The 25,896-nt window shown below is 26.8% G+C and overlaps 1 protein-coding gene across 3 annotated transcripts in view; it reads left to right on the forward strand.

Moving 5' to 3' along the window:
- The window catches only part of LOC127279120 (putative inorganic phosphate cotransporter), a 114,279-nt gene that overhangs the window by 13,564 nt on the left and 74,819 nt on the right, over window positions 1-25,896 (forward strand). Inside the window, exons 1-2 of one of the 3 annotated variants that reach the window (XM_051301270.1) lie at window positions 7,683-7,890; window positions 20,155-20,339. In XM_051301270.1, the coding sequence (XP_051157227.1) occupies window positions 7,830-7,890; window positions 20,155-20,339 (246 nt within the window). In that variant the 5' untranslated portion in view covers window positions 7,683-7,829. The other 2 variants (XM_051301268.1, XM_051301269.1) reach the window with 2 other exon arrangements.

The raw sequence follows: 25,896 nt of genomic DNA on the forward strand, positions 1-25,896 counted from the left end.
TGTCATAACAAAATATGACGCAATATTATTAATCAATCTTTTACGTCCTTCTGAACATTAATTATTGATTACAGCCCCCAAAATTATCATTTTTTTTTTAAATTATTATTTAAAACATATATTTTCAAAGTGTTATATAGTTGAAAAAAAATTTGGTTTTTACCCAAAAAAAGTCAAAAAATTTATTTTCAATCATTTTTACTCAAAAGGGACCGATTTTTGAGTTTTTTGTAAAAAAAAGTAAAATATTCCTTATAATTTCACGTTTTTTTAAAACTAAGAATAGTATGGATACTTTAATAGTTTTCGTTTAAAAGTGAAAAAAGAATTTGGAAAGTTAAATTTTTAAACGCACTACCATGTAGAGGACAAAAATGCGCAACTTTTTTGTCTTTGACATTTTTTTGTAGGATTTTTAATAATAATAAAGAAAAACTGAAATTTTTTTCATTCTCAATTGCATTTAAATTTAAAACATAAATCGTCCTATCGTGAACAAATCTTTATGAAATTAAATCAGATTTAGTGTACTTATGTATTTGGGCGCTAGCTGATAAAATAATTAAAAAGAAATTAATCGTTTAATTATTTTTTATTAATAAAAGTTAAGACGTGTCAATAATGACTTTTTTTGTTTTTTTTTCTACACGCTTATACAGAAATCAGGAATGAAAAACTCCTCTTGGACTTGGGATTGAACCCGCGATACGTTGGGTTGAAACTCTACGCCTTAAGCGTCTGAGCCATCGGAGACAGATAAATTCCTTTACAAAGTTTACAAACTTATTTGTCAATGACGTACCTCAGACGTATTATTCACGTTTTTAAGATATACCATACGGGGACAAATTAAAGACGTTTTTTGTCACAAGTCCAAAAGACTTGTTGTTGTTGTTGTTCTTGTACAAGTTCATTTAAAAACAATTTTTTTTAAATTTGAGATTTTAATAATTTAGAATCATTAAAATCTTTTATTTATGCATGTTAAAAATTATTGCTCAGGTGTAAAGTCATAAGAAAACCACTACGCAGTCTTTAAAGTTTTTAATTTTTACTAAACGAAGACATAAATAAACATTTTCTAGTATACAAATATTAAATATATTTACTTGTACAAAATCTTGGGCAAGATCTTGTACAAGTTCTCGTACAAGAACTTGTTCCGAATTCTGGTGCCGAAATTCTACAAGATCTTGTACATGTTGTCACCAGAACAGATACAAGTTCAGCTGCTGAACATGTATATTTTCTTGTACAAAATCTTGTACAGGTATTATTAATAGGGTACCATTAGACCATTGTATAGAAATTTTTTGAATAAACATTTTCTTAAAGAAGAATTTTGTTATATAGAAATTCTTTTAATTAAAAATTCTGTTAAAAAAATACTTTTAAGTGAACCCTATATTTAAAATCCCTGTACAACATCTTATACAAGAAAATGTACATGTTCAGCAGCTGAACTTGTACCAGTTCTGGTGCAGAAAATGTACATTTTCTTGCACCAGAATTTGGAACAAGTTCTTGTATCAGAACTTATACAAAAAAATTTATTTAATATTTGTATACAAGAAAATGAATGTGCTTTTGTACATATTCTTGTGCAGGTTCATGAACATTTTCTTGCATTAGATTTGGTATATCTCCTTGTACACATTCATCTATCTCTTCGTTTAGTAAAAATTAAAAACTTTAAAGACTGCGTAGTAGTTTTCTTAGAACTTTACAGCTGCGCAATACTTTTATCATACATAATTAAAGAGTTTTAATGATTCTAAATTAATAAAATCTGACTTTTTCTTGAAAAAAATTTGTTTTTAAATGAACTTGTACAAGAACATGAACGGTTTCATATGTCAGTAGGGAAGACCGAGGCTGAAAGTGCCGGGGGTATGTTGTGCCGATATATAGGAATATCTAAAAAACAAAATTTGTTTTTTGAAAAGTGGAAGTTTATAAAAAAAGATTAATAAACAATAGTAAATCATATATTGGGAATAATTATTTTATTTCTTACGCGTAAAATCATGTGCTTCAACTGAAACAACTAAAAAATTTGAGCGGCACAACCGACCCCGGCGTCGGCACAACTCTCCCCAGCGTGGAGTTCAACGTACCGTGTTGCCTCGCTGCATAAAATCATTTTTTACAAAAAAACTGTTCAAAATTATCAAAAAATTATAATGGATTTAAAAACTACTTTAAATTTTAAAATAGATAGACTATAGATTAAAACAAAAAGTTTTCATTTTACTAGCATTTTATTTAGTTTTCTCAAAATCGTCACTGTCAGCCCCGGTCTCCCCTACTTGTCCATGAACCTGCATAAGAATATGTATAATAGAACATGTACATTTTCTTGTATATAAATATTAAATATATTTTCTTGTATACAAGATCTTGTTCCAAATTCTGGTGCAAGAAAATGTACATTTTCCGTACCAGATCGAAAATTCGATATATTAGAAAATCTGCTTTATCGCAGTCCAGTTATATAGAAATTCTATAAAATCAGAATTTTGTTAAATAGTAATTTTTCAATATTAAAATGGGGCTCATTATAAAAGTACTTTTTTAAAATTCTTTTAATTGTAAATTCGACAATTTGAATTCGACTCCACAAAAATTCTGGCAAGTCTAATGAAATGTTATATCTCTGAAACTATTCAAGTCTCCATAATTTTATTTTTTTAAATGAAAGCTGAAATCCTAAAAAAACGTTACATGCAAATTAAAAATGTTTAAAATCAGTCCAAATCAACTAAAAACTAAAAATTAATTCAAAATTTAAAAAAAATTTTTTTGGGTGAAAATTTTGAAATTTATTTTTTAAACAATATTAAATTAAACTACATATATTCAACTATATTGTCTGTAATTTTTATCAAAATCCATTTGACAGTTTCGGAAATATAGAGTTTTTAAAAAAAAATGCACTGCCCACATAGCACGACTTCTTGCTGTGAGGTTACTGTAAGGATATCTGTAGGGTTTGTAAGGTTACCGTGTAAGCCTGCAGTAAACTTGAGGTCATCTTAAAACTTCCGCCTTACAGTAAGCTTACACAGTAAAGCTAAGGTAAGCTTACACAGTAAGGTCGTGGTAAGTTTACATGGTAAGATTGTGGTAAGCTTACACGGTAAGGTAGTTGTAAGCTTCCTTTAAGGTTACTATAAGGTTGATGTAAGGTTACTGTAAACATAGAATTTTGTTAATAAATAAAATTTATTAATATTTATGCGCAGTAGTTTTCTATGGCACATACGGCTGCGCAGTAACTTTTATTTGACAAACCCTATTGGGGTTCATAAAGTACTTTACCAAATATATAATTTTTTATGCAAAAAAATTTATAGTATAATATATATTATAATATAATTATTTTTAATATATTTTCATATTACTTTATATTAACAGTAACCTTACAGCAACCTTACAGTAACCTTACGGGAAGCTTACAACAACCTTACCGTGTAAGCTTACCACATCCTTACCATGTAAACTTACCACGACCTTACTGTGTAAGCCTACCATAGCTTTACTGAGTAAGCTTACTGTAAGGCGGAAGTTTTAAGATGACCTCAAGTTTACTGCAGGCTTACACGGTAACCTTACAAACCCTACAGATATCCTTACAGTAACCTCACAGCAAGAAGTCGTGCTATGTGGGTGTTTTTCAAAATGACGTAGCGGGCTCAATTTTGAATAATCCTTTGGGGGTTTAAACTATCTCACCTAAGACTATTACTTCCCTTAGTTTTAGAGAAATTGAAAGGCAAATCGTGATATTTCTGACGGAGTCTTACCCGGAATCGTGTTCAGCACACAGAAATACATTGAAAATCACTCCGATATTAAAAAATATAAAAAGTATTATTTTGTCGACCTGTGTTATTAATTATTATTATTAATAATTTAAAAGAATCTATATAAATATCAATTCATTTGTAAAATTTTATTAGTGTACGAAATCCTAGGTTTAAGAGCAAGTGCAAATTATACTTGTCCAATTTTTCAAAATTGAAACATATTGGAACGGCCATTATGAATTTTAAAAATCTGATATCAGATACGTAGTCCATAACCTCGCAAAAACTTCCGAGTAAAGAGTTTCAAACAAATTTTGAAAAAATGGTCCTACATTTTGTAGTCGCCATTTGAAATTTTTGGAATCTAACTTCAGAATCATAATCACTGACTATAAAAATATAATATACAACGTCATGAAAAATCATTTAGATATTGCTTCCTTACCGTAAAAGGTTAAAGATAATAATTAACATTTAAATATAATAAATCATTTAAATAATTTAAAAATTCTAAGAAATATTGTATGAATTGTATTTGTTCTATTTATTTTACTCCTACAAACTAGATATTTAATGTGTTATTAATTAATTAAACTATAATTTTACAAATTTTTATATTACCTATGAATAATCAAAAATAGTTTTCATACGATTTCTGATGCAATTTTTTATTTTTTATCAGAAAATTCAGGCCTCAGATTATACGATTTTTTTCAAAAATACTACCTTTATCGACTTATTTTAATAACATGTGACTATTTAAACTTTTTTACATTTTTTACAAAACTTTTAATCAAAATACGTATTTTTTATTATAAAATATAGATCTTCTTTAGATATATATAATAATTTAATAATAATAATAATTAGGGTCAGTTGGGGTAAATGGGGACAAGAGGTGATGGAGCTTAATTTACAGTTTTAAAATTAAGTTCAACGTCAGTATTTTAACCTAAGATCACCTACAAGAGGTTCTGAATATTGCCAAGCTTTTATCTTGACAATTGGCAGCAAGATAATTCAAGTTATCGCTCAATGCATAAAAACTTGAAAATCAAAGTGAAACTGTTTCAGTATTTTGTCTCGCATTTCAAACAAAAAAGGCTTAAAATAATACAAAATTTTTTTCTTATTCCTTATAACTTCCATAACAGAAATTAACTTGAATTTTTGATTTTTGTCAATTTGGTTAATAATAACAAGCTGCCTCCATTTACCATGAGTTTTAAAATTTTGGGTTTGTTATTATTAATCAAATTGACAAAAATCAAAAATTTAAGTGAATTTATGGAAGTCATAAGGAATAAGAAAAATTTTTTGTATGATTTTTAAGTCTGTTTTTTTTAAATGCAGGACAAAATACTGAAATAAAAAAAAAATAAAAAAATTTCAATTGGTTTTAACTATTATACATCTATTACAAATTTTTTTCAAGTTTTTTCATCTCTTAACACATTAATATACTTAAGGAAACTTTTTTCTTAAACCTTTCTTAGAAACTATGCTGTCTCTATTTACCCCAAATTTTATGAAATTTTCTAAATCTTGAGGTAAATGGTGACAGTCAGTTTCATGAGCTTAAAGCTTATCTATACATTTCTTTCTGCTGCATAAAATTAATCCTGGGAATGTAAATAACAACTTAAAAAAAATAAACCCGCAAATATTACCTTTTAATGGAAAAAACTTACGTAATTTGTGAAAAATAGGGATTTTTTCCCCATTTACCCTAACTGACCCTAAATAATAATTTCAATTATTTAACAAATTTTAAACTAAAATTCTTCTCTAAATTATTTTCAATAATTTTAATAAAAGTCTTCATAAATTCAATTATTTTATACTATATTTCAATTAAAAATTTTATAAACTTTAATAATTTTAAAAAAAGAGCAAATGCAATTACCAAAAATTTCAATTAATTTCTAAAATTTAATTATTTCTGAAATTGTACATCTACAACTTTCTGAAATTTAATATTTTTAACTACATATACCGTGGATGTCCCAGTTACCGTCCACCTAAGACCTAGTTTCCGTCCAGTTTAATTTTCAAAATAACATTTATAAAAAAATTATTTTCTTTTATTTGTTTACTTAAACTAATAAGTCGATTGCGTGCCAAAAGGAATAAAATATTGTTAAAAAATAATTTAAATTACTATACGAGATATTTGTAAAATGGACGGAAACTGGGACATGGACGGTAACTGGTACATCCACGGTAACTCTTTCAAAATACAATTATTTTTATATGGGATGATTTTTATAGGGGAGACTGGGGCAAACCGGCCATGTTAATCGTTGTAAGGATCTAGTAACTAAACAAACTAATGAAAAACCTTTTATAATAGCTTGTTGGAAAGGTAATCTAATTGTGCAACTTTTTCCCATAGACACATGTACCTTAAAATGTATTGTTTAGCTGCTGCATCAATTTTAAAAAAATTTGCAAATCGGCCGGTTTGCCCTACCCCTGAGGTAAACCGGCCACCCTTCTGGGGTAAATCGGACAATTTATTATTTTTATTTGTCTAGATAATTAAAAGAAAGGAAAACGTCATTAAATATAAAAAATAAATAAACAAGCTTCCCAAGAAGGAAAATAATAAGATAGGATTAAATTTCAATTAAATAAACATATTATTTATTATGAAAAAAGTAGTTTTAACATTGTTAAGTTTTTAATATTAGTGAACCCAATTCGACAATGTAGTTAATAAATATTTTCCTTTGAAAATAATTTTTTTTAATAACAACTGAAAACATTGTCACAATTAACACCTGCATAAGAAAAATGCTTCGTAAATAATATACTGATAAATTTAACTGAGGTATATTCACCTTTTAAACCTAAAAAAAAATTTAAAAAAAACATTACGTGATTTTCTCACAAATTACTTATAAACAGTTCTGCAAAAGTTTCTAGCGCGGGATCGGAAAAACAAACTTTTGTTTATAAAATTGCACAAACACAATTAAAAAATGTCAAACTGAGGAAATAAGGTATTCTTAATATAGTCTTTTCAAATTTGTAAGTAACATATTTTAAAGATTGACCAATTCAGGGAAATTAACACCTGGCATTTATCAATTAAAAACTTTTAAAGTTTAATATATGTCTGTAATTTCTAATAAAATCTACAGGAGCAGAAATCACTTAAAATTTCAATTAAAAATCGCTTGAAATTCAATTATTGTCAAAGATCTGAATTATGAATATTTCACTGATGGTTTAGTGGAAAAAAAGGGGCACGTGAAATTTTCATTCAAAAAGAGGACACGTGCCCCTTTTTTCCACTAAACCAGCGATTTGAACATTCAATTACTTTTGAAAAATGTTATATAAAATTATTTGATAAATTATTTTAAATTCAGTAAAATTTAATGTTTGAAACTTAACAAAATCTTTTGAAATTGAGTTATTTAAAAAATTTTAGAAATCCAATTCTAACTCTTTAAAAGTTAAATCATTTTTAATAATTTTAATATTTCTTTAAAAAATTCAATTATTAAAAAAAAATGTTTTTAATTTTGAATTCAAATTAATCAGTCTTCAAAAAATTTTAAAAATGGAACTTAAAAAATTTTTTAATTTTGTCCTACTTTATTAAAAATTTGTCTTAGTTTGATTCTGAAATATCCGAAATAAATTTTCTTGATAATATTTTTATAGAATTATTCTTATTAAGGAATCAATATAAAATTTTTAGTTGATTTGGAACAAAAAAGTTGCATTCTGTCTCACTGTAATTGAGATTACGTAGTGTTAGACAATTTTTGAGTTTTTCGTGAACGCAGAAATGTCGTTTGGTTTGCATAGGAATCCGAAAGATGACAGCACTATCAAGAGGAAGAACTTGTGCTGAAGTACATTAAAGTTATGCAGTGTATTTATATGCATGAGGCGCGTGTTATTTGAGTACATTGTATTAGAATTAAATTAAAATTATAAGTTGTTTAACAGTTGTAATTCGCTTTTCTTTTAGGTATTCTATTACGGAAGACACTACCACTTATCATGTATAACAACTTTATACAGATAGAGAAACATAACAATACAAATATACATTACAGAAGAAGTACGTATCCTCTTCTCAGTGTGTCTTTATTTGCTATCTCTTTTTTGATTGATGTAAGTTAAGAGTAAAGACTCAATGACAGTACAGATAGAGTGAGTCACTTTACACTGATAAGAAGTAGTTGCGTGTGCTAACAGAAAATTTCAAATTTACTTTCAAATAGATGAAAAAATAAAAAATGTTTTAAAAATATAGTCAATCTGTGTAAAACGGAAAACGTAACTTTTTATTGAAAACAGTGCTTTCGCGTATTTTTCACGACGTAATTGTGAGATGAATAGTGTCAGGATTAACGGGGAAAATCGAGAAAGAAATGGACACGTGCTTGTATGGGAGCAGTCTGGCCTGGAAGAAACAGACAGGCAGGCGCCAAAGCAAAGAGGTGTGTTTTTATTAAATGTTTCGCATTATAACTTTAATTACATTTTGTTTAAAGGAAGATTTCAGTTGATTACTTTCACAAATTGAGTAATAATTACTTATTAAAAACTTGATACTTTTGTCGGTTGTTCTTATTAATGACTGCATAATCATTAAATTTGTTTTAATGATGCTTTTCTATATTTTAAATTAATATTCTATTTGCGTTGGCCTTAGCGCCTTTTTTTTAATCAAAGTATGCTGTACGCCACGCGCCGATTCTATTTAAAAGCATAGGAGCATAACCACGTGCTCCAAGTATGCCGGTCTTGTGTTACCCAAGAGGAAACATCTGTAACTATAATATGTACCGAACGTAGGTGTATTCTGCTCTAAAGTTCAAATTATGCAATTTCAAGACGATGTCATTGTAATTTTCTAATTTTTAAATGCAAACTTCCTAAAAAAAATAAATTAATATATCCGTTCCGTTTTCAAAATTGATCTTTAAAACTAAAATTTTATACTAGTTTTCTTTCTACGTCACCTTTACGATCATAAAATTTTGTTTTTTTCAGTAATTTATTCATGTACTTGAAATATATTTTTAAAAACATTTTTTTAGTGGCTACAATAATTCAAAAATTATCGAAAAAATCTTTCGAACATTTTTTATCGCATATTTTATTAATTTCAAACGTTAAATTAAACTGCCAGTTATAAGAAGTGCACATAACTAATGTAATTCAAATGAGTTATATGCCCTTATTTGATCCGGCAGGTCAATTTAATTATATTTATATAGTGACAGCTCTTTTTGATGATTGGAAAACAATAAGTAAGTGCATCAATTACCGAGGGTATTTGTCGAGGTTCATAATTTTCTGTTTGATATAAATAATAATTGTTGAAAATTTAAAAAAAATTAATAATTTCTAAGTAATTTTTATATTTTCAACTCAATCAAATTTAATATCATACGTATACTAAAATAATAATTATTTGTTTAAAATTATAATTCACTACTATCTACTTTGCTCGATTCGATATTGTTTTAATACTTCAAGTTGACTGAAAATTTAAGGTTATCCCAGGAAAAAAAACTTATTTTTGAAAATCGTATCGAAAAATTTTAGGTTATGTTGTCATGTTTCGCACAAAATTTAATAATTTTTAATAAGCGAGCTTTTTAAACAAATTCTACGGTTGAGTGTCAGATTTGCTTAATACTTTTAAAATTGAAAAGATACATATCACTGTCAATACAGCCTTCGACAGATTCAAAAATATTGAATAGGTTTTTATTTCCTGGGAGTTTATAATTTGTCCGTAATTATATTTGGCAATCTTCCGTAAAATTTCATCTCAATCCATTCAGTATTTTACAAGAAAAGTTACGGACAAAATAACATTACAGACCTAACAGTCACATAACCTTAAAATATTCCAATAAAGAGTATTTTCAACTACTTTTTTTATATTAAATTATTAATCCGACAGTGTTGTAGAAAGACTATATTAACATTGCATATAAATATTTTTGCATGTTAAAACAAATATTTTATATTTTTGAAAAAAGGACCATACTTAAATTACGTAACGCTACATTGGGGGGGGGGGGGATTCAAGCTATTTGTTAAGGCACTCTCACACTTTTTTGGCTGCCTGCAGGTTACCATGACAACGCATGAGAGTTAGTGCGACGGAAAATTTAAAAATTTGAATATTCAAATTTTCTGTCTCACTCACACTCGTGCGTTGCCATGGTAACCTGCAGGCAGGCAGCCTCCCACCACGCAGAAAACTTACAAGAGTAAGAGAGACAGAAAATTCAAATTTAAATCTACTGACTCTCTGATTGGCGTGTGAGTGCGCCCTTACACACAGCAAAAAAATGGCGCTAAAGCACAAAAATGTGTTAGGGCGCACTCACACCTTTTTGGCTGCCTGCCTGCCTGCAGGAGTTGTCATGGCAACGTGCAGGAGTAATAGAGAGAGAAAATTCAAATTTGAATTTACTATCTCTATTACTCCTACACGTTGCCATGACAACTCCTTCAGGCAGGCAGCCAAGAGGTGAGAGTGTACCCTTACATGGTGGGAGGGAGTTCAAGTTGTCAAAAAAAAGCGTTACGTAATTTAAGTATGACCCCAAAGCAACTCATCGGTATCTGGTTTTCCATTTTTCAAGATAGTGATTCGAGAATTGATGATGTCAGTTTTTGAGTTAATGTACCATTTTTTGATAGGTTAAACAAGTAAATTATTTTTCGTATTAAAAATTAGAAGAAACTCATTTTTAATCTAAAAGATTAGAGTTGCCACAAGTCTGAGAAATATAACTGAATTTAAAAAAATGTTGTAAAGCTAGATTTACTATTATAAGATATCTAACATGTTTATGTATTAAAAATCAAAGTTTCCTTAAAAACATTGAATTCTCTTTGAATTTATAATTTTTACCTTAAAAATATTTATATTACTTTGAATTTTAAAACAAAACCTTGAATTATTAAAATTTTATGAAATAGTATTTGTTGTTTAAAATACTATTAAAATCTCAGTTTAAGATAAACGGATAAAATCCAAAATTAAGAGAAAAAAATTTAAATCTAAAGAATTAAATGTGATGGAAAAAACTTTTTCATCGTCATAATTCATTTAAATTCATACAATTTTATAAATTTCATACAAAATAAAATTACTACATTTCTGATTACGTCAGTAACGTGTGCTCTGGTCTGACAATCGTCTAGATTTTATTGATTTTAATTTTCCAAATCAAATCAAAAATAAATAATAGGTTTGAAATAATTTACAAATTTAATGTTTATTTAAATTTATGTGATCAGTTTTTAGCGATTTTTATTAAAAAATAATATAAAAATAAGAATAGGGGATAAATAAATCTTCGATAAATAAATTTATACAATTATGATATTCATGAATATTTTCATCACTTTTGTTCCTATTATTTTTTTAATAAGATACGAGAATGATCTCAGTTAATCCAGCTTAGCAGTAAATACGAATTGGACCTGTTTTGGAATTCACTTGAATTCGTCTGAAGCGTATTGCGAACATTCTATTCTTATTAACTCTGTGAACAAGGTTAAAGAGATTTAATCTTTTTCAATTCGTCAATCCGAATTGGAATCAATTCTCATTAATTCTTTTCAATTCGTGAAGTTGAGAATCAACCTTTAATTCGTCGAAATTCTTGCACGTGAATAGACTGCAGCACTAATTAATTCTTTTAAATTCGTACGTTGAAAAATCTTAATCAAATTTCTTTGAATCTTTTACAACGAATTTAAAAATTCTCCACGACACTTACATTCTAATAAATTCGTTATAACCAACTAAATTATTTAAGTTTTGTACTGAAAGAATAATATCCAATATATGTATAGAACACGGAGAAAAAGAAAGAGTAATAATTGTAACATTTTCTATCAAAAATTACTACTTTCAAATAGTAATTTGGGAACTGCTCAAGAAATAATAACTTTTATTAAAAGCTGAGTAATATTTAAAATGTCCCGAGCAATTAATACTAGAAGCGAAGAAATTTTTATTATGAAGCGGAGCAATTATTACTATTTCGTAAGGATTTTTACTATTAAAAGTAGTAATCCGTATCATTACAACGCAACGACGCGCCTCACACCGACGGTTGGTGGAAATGACGTCGCGTGTGCAGCTGCGCGCCTGCGCGTTTGTCACTAAAAACATTTATAAATAGAACTATATATATATTTTCTTGTTTTATTTTAATAAATTAAAATAAAATAATCAATGGGTTCAAAAAATTTTTCTCCAATTAATAAACATTCAATATGCGTATTATATTCATTAATTCACAAGTTCAACTCTTTTAACATGTTCATACTTATAATTTAACGACCAAACATCGAAAAATCTTAAGGAGGTTCTACAATAGATGCAAGACCAAGTCCAAGTACAAGTACAAGTGCAAATTTATTGTACTTGAATGCGCGCGCAACGTATTGCCAACTGTCGCTGAGGCGCAGTTGAAAATACTGGTAATTAATCTTAATAAAATAAATAATATTATTTTGAAAACAAAAAAATTGTGGGTTATGTGTACATAACCTATATGCAACGGAAACTGACGCAAACCAGTATTTTCAACTGCGCCTCAGCGACAGTTGGCAATACGTTGCGCGCGCATCCAAGTACAATAAATTTGCACTTGTACTTGTACTTGGACTTGGTCTTGCATCTATTGTAGAACCTCCTTTACATTTATACAGATCGAACCCTGTCTAACTAATATATAAACGCAACCTAACATATCGCACGCTTTTACATTAAGCCTTTCGGCCACGCAATCGCTATAGGAAAAATTTTTGTTTACCCGCACATATCCTTCTTTAATAATGTCAATTATAAATTGTATTTATTTATTAGATAAGTTATTGAATTAAAATAGAAACATTTTTAATAATATTAATAAAATAATATTTATAACAAATTTAATTAATTAAATTAAAATTACTTATTTTGTTACTTATTCTGACTTTATATAAAATAAATAAGAATTATGTAAATTAATTTTATAATAACCTATATTAATAAAATTAGTCTTTTGTCTGTACATTGCGTAAAACTTAAAAATTCATGTATAATTCTTCGTTTCAAGTCATAAGGATTCTAAAAATAGCATTAAAAAAAATTCTGTCTGTCTGTCTGTCTGCACAATATTTTGTTCGCCAATCACACATAAACGGTTTGACCGATTTAAGTGAAACTTGGCAGTCTTTTAGGTATTAGACTAACTTAAAATCTTAGCCATACCCCATTAAAAAATATTAACTTGAACGGAAGTTATGGCACTTTTTGTAAAAATCGAAATTTTAAAATTTTTTATTTTTTCGCTTATTTTTACTAGACTTTTTTTAAAAAGTTTTTTGAGGTTAATTAATCGCATTTTTACCTTAAAATTGAGAAAATAACTGATAGATTTAAAATTGTGAAAAAAAATTCCAAAAATCAAATTTTTTAAATTTAATTTCTGTTATATTTTACTAAACCTTTTTTAGCTATGTTTTTGAGTCCAATTTATCAAATTTTAACTGTAGAATTAAAAAACATGACAAATATAAAGAAATGAAAAAATGTTTTTTTAGTAACAACCTTTTTATAATTATTGTTTTCGGGTTATAGATTTTTATTTTAATATTATAGTTTAAATAATATTAAAAGATTTTAAGTTGTAAAAAAAGTATAAGAAATGAAAATTTGAAAATAATTATTTAAATAAAATTTTATAATGCTGTTTCGATTTTGTCTCAACTGATTATTTGCTAACTTCATTCCCGCAATTGACTGTCTGATTTTGTCAACACGTTTAACAGATGTTTATGGAAAGAAGCAAGGAAATCGATACAGATAAAAACAATTAATTATAATCGATAATATTTATTAATATATTATAATAATAATAATAATAATAAAATAATCAATTAATATTTAATCAAATATTTTAAGCCATCGACTAAAGGAAGATTATTTTTCAGGTATTTAAAATAAATAATTAAAAACAATTTTTTACATTCATTTTGATAATATTTCTTTTTGTCATTTTATAATTTTTTTAACAAGCATTCTAATTATCTTCAAAAATACATTTAAAAAATTTAACATCTATGTTAAATTTTTTAAATGTATTTTTGAAGATAATTTGAATGCTCAGTTTAAAAAGAAATTAATTTCTAAAATTTAAAAAAAATATTTTTTAATTTTGTAATAATTTTTTATAATTATATTTTATTCTTTAAATATATTTTTTAAATTGTTTATATGCGAAATTTAAAGAAAATTTTATACAGGTTTAAATAAAAAGGGTTTAATAGTAACCTATATTTTTTTGGCAATTTATAAAATTTAAAGAAAATTTTAATTTTGTGGTAATTTTTGATGACTAAATTTCATTTTTTAAATTAATTAAAAAAAATTTTTTTTAATAATAATCTGTATTGTCTTATGAAATTGTATATTTTAGAAAAATATTTTTTATTTTTATAATGAAATAAATTACATACATTATTAACTTGAATTTTCGATGTAAAATTTAAAAAAAAGTAACTTTTAATTAAAACGAGGTTGGGCGCACACCACTAGATTTCGCTCCCGCCGAAGGCGGGTATGAAAGCTAGTTTTATATAAAGCTGGAATTGCACATTGTAATATATAAAACTCTGAAGTACTAGCAAATAATAATTATAATTACTATATAATCTTAATGAGTTTATTTCTTTATATTTTTTAATCTATTTTATTATTATAGACATAATAATTATTATAATATTTATTTTTATTAATTAATGAATAATTAATTAGAAATTAAGCATTTATTCGTGATACATGAACACACACACAGATGTATAGTAGTAGTAGTGGTAGTACATATTACTATTTTTCTACTAAAGAGTTTCATCTGCAATAGTAAAAGTTGTTTCTTGCAGTAGCAATTTTTATATTTCGCAGTATTACTTATTAGAATTTCTACAAGTAATATTTAAAAAGTATCGAATGTAAAAAGTAATACAAAATTTAATAAAATTTACTATGGCGTTATAAAATTTAGAAATCCTAAAGCAATTTTTATTACATCTGTAGAAATGTTTAAAAACACTACTGTAATAATTACTATTAGTAATTTTTACTACCAGAAATAGTATTATTAACTCATGCATAGTAAATTTTACAATTAATAGTAATTTTTACTAGAAAAGTATAATTAGGGTCAGTTGGGGTAAATAGGGACAGGGGGTAAATGGAGACAAGAGGTTTTGGATCTTAATTGACAGTTTTAAAATTAAGTTCAACGTCAATATTTTAACCTCAGATCACCTGCAAAAGGTTTTGAGTATTACCAAGCTTTTATCTTGAATATAATTCAAGTTATCGCTCAATCCATAAAAACTTGAAAATGAAAGTCAAACTCTCTAAATTTGAATCAGCTAAAATCCGCTGATTGGCAGCGAATAGTCGCTGATTGAAAAAGCTATAAGTATGCAGCTGCGAATCAGCGACTAACATTACTAACAACTATTTCAATCAGCGGAATACTACATTTTAAAAATAAATTTATCTTCCGACGAAAATGACCGACGTTTGCCGATTCGTGTTTCGCTATTTTATTAGCTGTATCCGCTGATTTGCAGTGAAAACTTTATTCGCTGATTCAAACAGTGAAATTTTAGTTGATTCAAATTTAGAGAGAACAGTTTCAGTATTTTATCTCGCATTTCAAAGAAAACAGACTTAAAAATCATACCAAATTTTTTTCTTCTATAAAAATTCACACAACAAAAATTCACTTGAATTTTTGATTTTTATCAATTTAGTTAATAATGACAAGCTGACAAGATTTACCCTGAGTTTTCAAATTTTTGGGGTAAATGGGGACAGCTTGTCATTATTAACCAAATAAACAAAAATCAAAAATTCAAGTGAATTTATGGAAGTCATAAGGAGTAAGAAAAAAATTTGGTATGATTTTTAAGTCTGTTTTTTTTTTCAAATGCGAGACAAAATACTAAAATTAAAAAAAAATAAAAAAATTTCAATTGGTTCAACTATTATATATCTACTACAAATTTTTTTCAAGTTTTTTTTATCCCTTAATACAGTAATATACTTAAGGAAACTTTTTTCTTAAACCTTTTTTAGAAAATATGCTGTCTCCATTTACCCCAAATTTTATGAAATTTTCTAAATTTTGGGGTAAATGGGGACAGTCAGTTTCATTTCTTATCTACATTTTTTTCTGCTGCATAAAATTAATCCTGGTATTGTAAATAACAACTTAAAAAAAATAAACCTGCAAATATTACCTTCTAAAGGAAAAAACTTACGTAATTTGTGAAAAATATCGTTTTTGTCCCCATTTACCCCAACTGACTCTATTACTATTTCATAGGAATGTTTACTATAGGTAATCTTAGCACCATTTTTCTCCGTGAACAAATAAAGTTTAGGTATAAATTTAGAATAATCCATAGTTATAAATATAAATCAAAAAAAAATTTTATTTTAAACATTGAAATATTTAAATTATTTATGTTTATTTTAATACGTATTTATCTTATATATTAAGATGTTTGATGAACAAAAATCAATTTTTGACAAAAGTATAATTTTATTAAAAATGTAAATTTTTTTATTTTAATATAGTTAAAATTCTTTCACAAAATAAAGTAAGACAATATTCGTAAAACTACGCGCTATTAGGTGGGCATTTTGTAACAGGTTAAATTTCTTAAAATAATTGTATTTCAGTCGATTTTAAATTGAAATTTTTTGTAAATACATACTTCTGCATTTTTTTAATACAAATTATAGAAAATGATTAAATTTTAGAAAATTTTTTATTTAAAATATTTTTAAATAATTAAATTTTTTATAAACTATTAAAATTATTGTGATTTGGCGTAGAATTTTTGCCAAATATTTATAACTACTTAAATTTTCGAATAGTTCCTATTCATATTCCCACACAGCACATTATATTTCCTAAATATTTCATTGAAATTTTGAAATATTCCAATGCGAAGTCCTTGAAATGTTACTGAAATTAGGGAAATGTCCGCCTATAAGAAATATTGCCGTGTAATTTTGTTGAAATATTTCATTAAAATATTGTAGAAAATTTCCAACTTAAATGATGCGCACTGGTCGATGTCAGTTTCTATGGCCTGTACAGCTGCGCAGTAGTTTTTAATTTTCCAGGATCCTAAGGTGTTGAACATGTTAGAAAATAACGATTGATTTCATATTTTTAAAAAATTTCTAACTTTCTTTGAAATGTTTCCTGAATATTGCAGAGTCATTCATATGTAATATTGTAGGGGTATTAAAGTGTAATATTTCAGCAAAATTGCACGGCAATATTTCTTATAAGCGGACATTTTCCTGTTTTCCTCAACATTTCATAAACCTTGCATTGAAATATTTCAAATCTTTCAATGAAATATTCATGAAATGTTTAGGAAATATAATGTGCTGTGTGGGATTTTTAATAATTAATTGAATTTCAGAAAAATTGAAATTTTTTATAAATTTGAATTCGCGATTTTTTTTACAAATTTTTAACAATTATTGAATTTTAGATATAAATTTTTGCAAATTATTGAAATTTCGAAGAATTTCTGTTAACATTTTCCTCATTACATAATTAAATTTTCAAAGTTTATCAGTTAAATTTTTTGTTAATGATTACCTAAATTTTAAAAGATTAAAAATTTGGAAAATATTTCAAAATTATTGATGAATTTATTCAAAATTATGAAATAATTAAGTTTTTTAAATAATAATAATTTAAATTATACTTTTTAATGTATTGAATTAAAAGAATTATTATAAAGTAGGTACCTAATTAAAATTGTATAACATTTAATATAAAGTTTAAAAAATAATTGAATTTTTAAAAAGAATTTTATTAAAACTTTTGAAAATATGTAATTTAATTTTTTTAAGAATTTGAATTGTTCTTTATACAATGATTGTTTAACATAATTTTCATTTCATCGAATTTTCATTTGTCATAATTTTTTGAATAGAATTAACATTTGATAAAAAAGAACAAAATTCGAATATGTTAAGGAAAAATACTAAAATATATTGTCTGGAAGTAAGGAAAGTGTGATATTTTTATCTGAAAAATAAATATTTAACCTGTTTCTTAAATATCAGTAGATGCTAATTGTCAAGTTAAATGTTAAGAAATTGTGAAGCTTCGCAAATTTGATCCAAACCTCGAGAAATTGGTAAACTTACCTCGACAAACAGTTATTTTCTTCAAGTTTTAATTTTTCATCCAAATATGTGACGCTCCGGGACTAAAAGTATACTTTACCCTACTGAAAATCCCTGTACAAGATCTTGTACAATTTCCTGTACAGGATCAGCAACTGAACTTGTACAAGTTCTGACCAGTTCCTGTACAGAAAAATGCATACGAATTTGGAACAAGTTCATGTGTGAGATGTTGTACAAGATCTGGTGCAAGATCTTGTACAAGAAAGATACTTGTACAAGAAAATGTACATGTTCTTGCACATGTTAATTCGTGTTTTTCTTTACTAAAAATTAAAAACTTCAAAGGCTGCGCAATAGTTTACATTAACCTTTACAGCTGCGCAATAGTTTTTAGCATGCATGAGTTACGAATCTTAGTGGTTAAAAATTATCAAAATCTCAAATTTTATTAAAAAAAAAAATTTACAACTATACATGTGCAAGAACATGAACGTGTTCATGTACAAGATCTTGCACCAGATCTTGTACAAGATCTCACACATGAACTTGTTTCAAATTCGTATGCATTTTCCTGTACAGGAACTGGTCAGAACTTGTACAAGTTCAGTTGCTGATCCTGTACAGGAAATTGTACAAGATCTTATACAGGGATTTTCAATAGGGTAGCTCCTAAAAATTTTAGGTTATGTTTAGTGATAGGTTTACCTTAATAAAAATTTCTTTTTTCATTACGTAAAATGAAAAATAGATTTTTTTGAATATTTTCGATGTAATAAAGACATTGTATAAGTAATTGATCCTCTTTGTGTATTTTCAGTCCAAAAATCGAAAACATCCACTGACATTTGACCACATGGGGGAGGAAGGGGTTTGAGCCCGAGCAACGTAGTTTTTTGAAATTTTATTTCACAAATATTTTTTTGAAATTACGCGGGCAACTCGATAGGCAATTCGAGAGAATCGAATTGAACCGAGTTTAATAAAAGCGATTAGTAACACCCCTCTCGTTCACTATCAGCGCTGCTGTCTATATAGTTAATTTGATTTTGTTCTAGAGAGCCCTTCTGAAAAAGGGGGGAGAATTTGACTACAAATAATATTCTAAATTAACGAAATACAAAATCAAATTTTATTGATTACTTTTACAAAAGAGAGATTTTATTCCGAGATTTTAATACATGAAAAAAAGCTACGTTCCATTATAGGTAGGCAAAACTAAACTAAACTTTTTTATAGATGACAAAAGAGAACATGAGTTACTGCTCAAATTTAAACATCGCGTGACATGGCAATTTACTAGTAGTCCAGTCAAATTAGTCTAAAAACAAGGCATATCATGTTTTAACTCAGGATCTCAATTTTTTTTGCTAAAACCCTTCATCTTGAGGTAAAATAAATACATAAAATACATTTTAGCATAAAAGCTGACAAAATTTCTGAGAATTCACAAAAAAGTACAATGCAATAGCTCTGATAGTTTCCGATATACAGTATCTCAAAGTTGACCCTTTTGAGATTTAACATACAATGGTAATAAAATGAGATTCTATGTAAAATTTCAAAAGGGTTCCTGAGTTAAAACATGATATGTCTTGTATTTAGACTAACTTGACTGGACTACTAGTAAATTACTATGTCACGCGGTGTTTAAATTTGAGCAGTAGCTCATGTTCTCTTTTGTCATCTATAAAAAGTTTAACTTTTATATTTTATGACCAAATTCATAATTTATGTTAAAATAAGAATAATTAATCTTAATCATCTATATAAAAAAGTTTAAAGCATTAAAAAAGATTTAGTGTTAAAAAGTTATTTTTTTTTACAAAATGATTTTAAAAACGCGAAACTCTGCGATTTAGAGTTTGGGAAAAACATTTTCTTACATAATTTTAAGTGATAAAGAAGATGGCACTATCAGATTTTGTCGTCATTTTTGTCAATCTCTAAACTCGTTCCCGCGCACTGTGGTGAGGTGTCAAAAAGTGCCAAAATTGGAGATACGTGGTTTATGGATGGCTCCAAATTTTCAAAAAAATCTCGTTTTATTTTAGAAGGTTATTTTTATCCATTAATAAAATTATTTGATTTATTCACAATATGCTTAATATTTTTCAGCAATGGTGGGGACACGTCACGTAGTAACATTCATGCTTTTTCTAGGCATGGCAAATGCCTACATAATGCGCACAAATATGTCAGTAGCTATAGTAGCAATGGTGAATCACACAGCTATTACAGAAAGTAATATTGAATATACGAACGAATGTGGAGTTGGGAAAAATACTAGTTCAAACGAAAATGTAAGTATAATTTTCAAAATGACATTTATCTATCTATTACACCGTCCAACAAAATTCAACTTTTTTTTCACACACGAACAATCAAAACATTTTCGGAAACTAGGGCCCAAAAAAAGAGACCCATGTTTTGCCGTTTTGCAAGATCAGGTCATTTAACGATTTTAGGGGTGAAAACAATCCTTAAATAAAAAATGACGAGAACATCTTTTCAAAATTAATAATTTTTATGAAACTTGGTACTCGGGGGTTTTCGGGGTCGCTGATTAAGAATATGATGACAGATTTTCAAAATTCAAAATGGCGGATCTAATATGGCGGTTGAAATTTCTTAATGTTAATTATTCTTTATAAAACTTAGTATCCGGGGGTTTTCGGGGTCGTTGATTACGAATCTGATATCACATTTGCAAAATTCAAAATATCAAATGCAATAAAGTTGAAGATCACAAATCTAAAAAATATAAATTGGAGATTTTAAATTAATGTGATTAATATCTTGTTGAAATTTGCGAACAAACATTTTAGAATTTTTATTTCAAGTTATTTTTAAAATGAAAACTTCTCCATTTATTAACTGTGTTTAGAATTTATAAATTAAAAAATGGATTTTTAAAATTAAAATACAATATAATTATATTAATAATATATTAATATATTATAATATAATAATATAATACAATATAATTGTACAATATAATTATATTGTATTGTAATTTTAAAAATCCATTTTTAAATTTATAAATTCTAAACACAGTTAATAAATGGAGAAGTTTTCAGTTTAAAAATAACTTGAAATAAAAATTCTAAAATGTTTGTTCGCAAATTTCAACAAGATATTAATCACATTAATTTAAAATCTCCAATTTATATTTTTTAGATTTGTGATCTTCAACTTTATTGCATTTGATATTTTGAATTTTGCAAATCTGACATCCTATTTGTAATCAACGACCCCGAAAACCCCAGGATACTAAGTTTTATAAAGAATAATTAACATTAAGAAATTTTAACCGCCATATTAGATCCGACATTTTGAATTTTGAAAATCTGACATCCTATTTGTAATCAGCGACCCCGAAAACCCCTAGGTACCAAGTTTCATAAAAATTATTAATTTTTAAAAGATGTTCTCGTTACTTTTCATTTAAGGGTTGTTTTCACCCCTAAAATCGTTAAATGACCTGATCTTACAAAACGGCAAAACATTGGTCTCTTTTTTTGGGCCCTAGTTTCCGAAAATGTTTGGTTTGTTCGTGTGTGAAAAATCTTGTCGGACGGTGTTATCTTTAACCCAACCCAGGTAAAAAATTCCACCCGGAACTGACCAGTCACTTAACAGATTTTCTAGATAATGAACATAGTGACTATATCTATAAAATCTGGCAAGCTACTGGTCAGATCACCTTCCTACTTACTGGCTAGTATTTCTGGTTAAAATATGAAATAATATAGAATATTTACAGATTTTTATTATTTTTTTATACTGAGGGCTTTTATATTTATACTTCGGATTTTTTTCTTGCATTCGATTAAGGAACTTAAAAATAGTGTGTAAAATCATTTTTAGCGAAATTCGTCAAGCCGTTTTTAATAAAAGTTATTTTTTGTATTAAAAAATAAAATTTTCAAAAATGAAAAATATATTATGCCGATTGATTGATTAAGGAAATAGGTAGATTAATAAAATTATAGATTTTATTCTTTAAATAGAATGAAAACTAATATCTACATATCATAAGATATTAAACAAGTTGTAAATTCAGATGTTCATTACATGAACATTTTGCTTCCTCTTTACGATCAGCAAAAAAATTTGCTTCCTCGTGGAGAAAGCAAAATTTTATTGACAAAATGTGAATTTTTGATTTTTTAACTTTCATTAATTCTTTAAATTTACCTCAAATGTAGACTTTATATATCGATCGATTCGTCTTGACGTAAGGAATACAATTATTTCATATATAAACTTCAATTTAAAAAATCACAAAATTTTATAACCAAAATGTGAATTTTTGATTTTTTAACTTTCATTAATTCTTTAAATTTACCTCAAATGAATACTTTATATATATCGATCGATTCGTCTTGACGTAAAGAATACGATTTTATTATATATAACCTTAAATTTTTCTATTTAAAAATTTTTTCGATTCAAAAAAAATTTTTGGAAAAAAGACCATAAAATTTTTTTTTTGGAGTATTTTTCAAAATCCTTTTGTCAGATTTGAGATATTAATATGATAAATGAGCCTACTAAATTTTATCTAAATCCATTAAAACCTGTTAAAGTTATCTTCTAAACAAAAAAGGGATCCACACACACACACACACACACATACATACATACATCCGGACAATTGATCAGGATCTCATATAACATGTTTCTATAAAGAAAAAAATTTGTTTCCACCACTTTGAAAAGTTTTATAAACGAAAGGACTACAAAGCTTCCTCCACGAGGAAGCAAAAATTAACATTTTTTTAACAAACAAAAAATTTTATATTTTTCTTTTGTTTATTATGTACGTAAATTACCGCAACATCGGTAGAATTTGAATTAATTCAATTAATCGAAATATTACCTGTTTATTATATTTAATTGCTAAAAAATTGATTTTTAACATAAAAAATATCTTTTTTAAAAAACGGCTCGATGAATTTCGCTAAAAATTATTTTACACACTATTTTTAAGCTCCTGAATCTCTAATTGATAAATAAAACAATAAAATTAATCAATATTATTTTATTTTATGAATCTGTATTTAAAAAAACACCTTATAAATTGAAAATGAAATAAAAGTTGAAAAAAATAATTTGAATAATTTTTTCGTTTACTCTCTAAATCTGAATTAGTAAAAATGTTTACTAATTTAAATTAGTGACTCACTTTTTGCTTATGAATTAGTAAAATTTTACTACTTATTAGTAACTTTTACTAACAATTAGTAAAATTTAAGAAAGACTCACTTTTTACTAATTCATAAGCAAAAAGTGAGTCACTAATTTAAATTAGTAAACATTTTTACTAATTTAGATTTAGAGAGTAAAAAATGTCATAAAATGCTGTTAATGTATTTTCACTAGTTTTTTAAAAATTTTAAATATGGCAACCAGGCCTGGCCCTTACTTAGAAGGTATAATGCAAAGCACAAATTTTTTTCTTTTCAGATGAATTGCAGTAATATCATTTGATTTTTAATTAAATAATTTTTGAAAACTGCCGTCTGCATAAAGCATCCAACTTAAAATTCCCATATGAAATCCTATATTATTTGCATTATATAAATCCATGTGAAATTATATGTTTACACAGGTTTTCATATGAGATTCGACATGGTATTTTTCAATGGAATGTTTTATCTATAAGCAAAATAAGATTTCACCTAGGATTTTATATTTAAAATTTAAAAATTTGATAGAATATCGTTTGAAAAATATTTTTGATTTTTTTAAAGTACCTTTAAAAACAAATTTTTTCCGAAATTTTATCAACTTTTAGAATAAATCAAAATATTTTGCTTTGCAAGCGTATTTAACCCTTTACTGTTTATCTGTTACGAAACGTCGTTTAGAGTCCTTTCTGGGGAACAGTCAATAGAAAAAGCGGATATGCTTGTGTTAGTAAATTAGCTTCGTGCGAGAACGTGAATGTCTGAATTTGCAAGACCGTCAATGAATAAAAATAGAACCCAATTATATTTGAAAATAAATAATATTAAAAATTTTTATTTCGTAACTAAAAATATGAATTTTTTAAAAAGTGCAATCATGCGAAGCTATTATTAAATTACAAAATGATAAGTTTGTTTGTTAAAGCTTTTAACTTATCGAAATCAAAATGTAAATATAACCCAGAAATTCAAACTGACTGATTAAGGCCCTGACTTTTTCCACGTGATTCAACTGTCAAACTGCTTGTTTCTCAGGTGGGGATACCGTATAGACGGCAAAGAGTTAACTATCTAGATCTACTATTTGTCCTCGAAACAATTTTGGCTGCTAATTTTTATTAATTAAAAATGCTATAACTTTCAAAAGGTTGAATTCAATTTTTCATTTTTTATATCTGTTTAAAAACTAAATTTATATGAAAACAATGAAAAGACTGGCATTAATTTTCCGTCTTTAGAAGGTCCAAGAGACAGAGACAAATTTTCCTTTTCATCATTTCCTGATATATATATCCTTTACTTGACACACTTTTTCTGAGTATCATACTTGACACATTGGGGTTTTTTGTACCCCATCGACAAAAATCATCATGAAAAATAAAATATTAAATATATCTACTTCAATTTTTTTTTACATATTCTTGAGAGGTATCTTCTGAAAACTATATAAGTTATATAGTAGAATATTTAAAGTAAGTATTTTTAAAAAATTGGAAAACGTGAGGTATTTCGAGAAAAATTGGTAAGAATGGAAAAACGTGGGGTATTTTGTACCCCAGTGTGTCAAACAAAGGATATATATATATATATATTCAATAAACAGTTTCCGCTCCCTTATGCACCAAGACTCCTATGCCTTTTGGTCATATAAATCACAATTAATTGAAACCTTCCTCAGTGTACGCAGGTTAACCTTCCAATTTACTATATTTAGTTATTTCTATTTTTATTAAATTATCAAATCATAATCAGATTCATTGTTCTCGATGGTAATTCCCTTATTGTTCAATGTCTTTGAATGGGTATTTGTTGTAGTTTTTTGAATAACACCTTCATAAATTAGTTGCCTGTTGTGCATTGAATGTTCAACGTAAGAGTGTGCGATCATGTCAGACCGCCATCTTCCTAACTGCTTGACCATTTGAATGTTTGCACCAGAATTCGAAAGAAGCGTTGTTGACGTTGTATTTCACCTATTTTGTGTCTTCCAATTGGCGATTCAAACAGCTACACTAGCGCCACAGTTGAACTAATTTAGGCGTGACTCGCTCTAAAGCAGTCTCTGTTTTGACAGTTTATTTCAAATTATTTAATTATTCTGATATTTTTATTGCGTTTGTAAAATTATTTTTAAGCGTTAAATAAAAAAAAATAATTTAAAACACATGGAGTGCTACAGAGCGAGTCACGCCTAAATTAGTTCAACTGTGGCGCTAGTGTAGCTGTTTGAATCGCCAATAGGTTGCCAAATACATTTTCCCTCTGGGTATTTGATAAAAAATCGGTTATTCATATCTCCAGGTGGTCTCAATAAAATATATGTTTTTATCTTTGAGTAGAAAATATTTCGAATGATAAACTGTCCATGGACAGTTTATCATTGTGGTTCAGCTGTATACTTCTTGTTTTGCATACCCTGGCGGATTTGATTTACCCAATGTCCACCCAGCTGGGTGGATATTGGGTCAACATTAGGAATAACGTAAAAAAAAATTGATAAATAAGCTAAAATTGTTCAAAAAACATTTTGTAATTGAGAGATGGACTTCTTAAAAGTTCACTTCTGCATTGTTTATGTTAAATTAATTAAGAATTATTTAATTATTAAGGTAAAAAAGTGAAATTTGTCAAATCTGTCACTTTAGATATGCACGATACCTATAGC

The sequence above is a fragment of the Leptopilina boulardi genome, unplaced genomic scaffold, assembly GCF_019393585.1.
Source record: "Leptopilina boulardi isolate dan_hultmark-lab unplaced genomic scaffold, ZJU_Lbou_2.1 LbouV2_214, whole genome shotgun sequence".
Taxonomy (NCBI): domain Eukaryota; kingdom Metazoa; phylum Arthropoda; class Insecta; order Hymenoptera; family Figitidae; genus Leptopilina; species Leptopilina boulardi.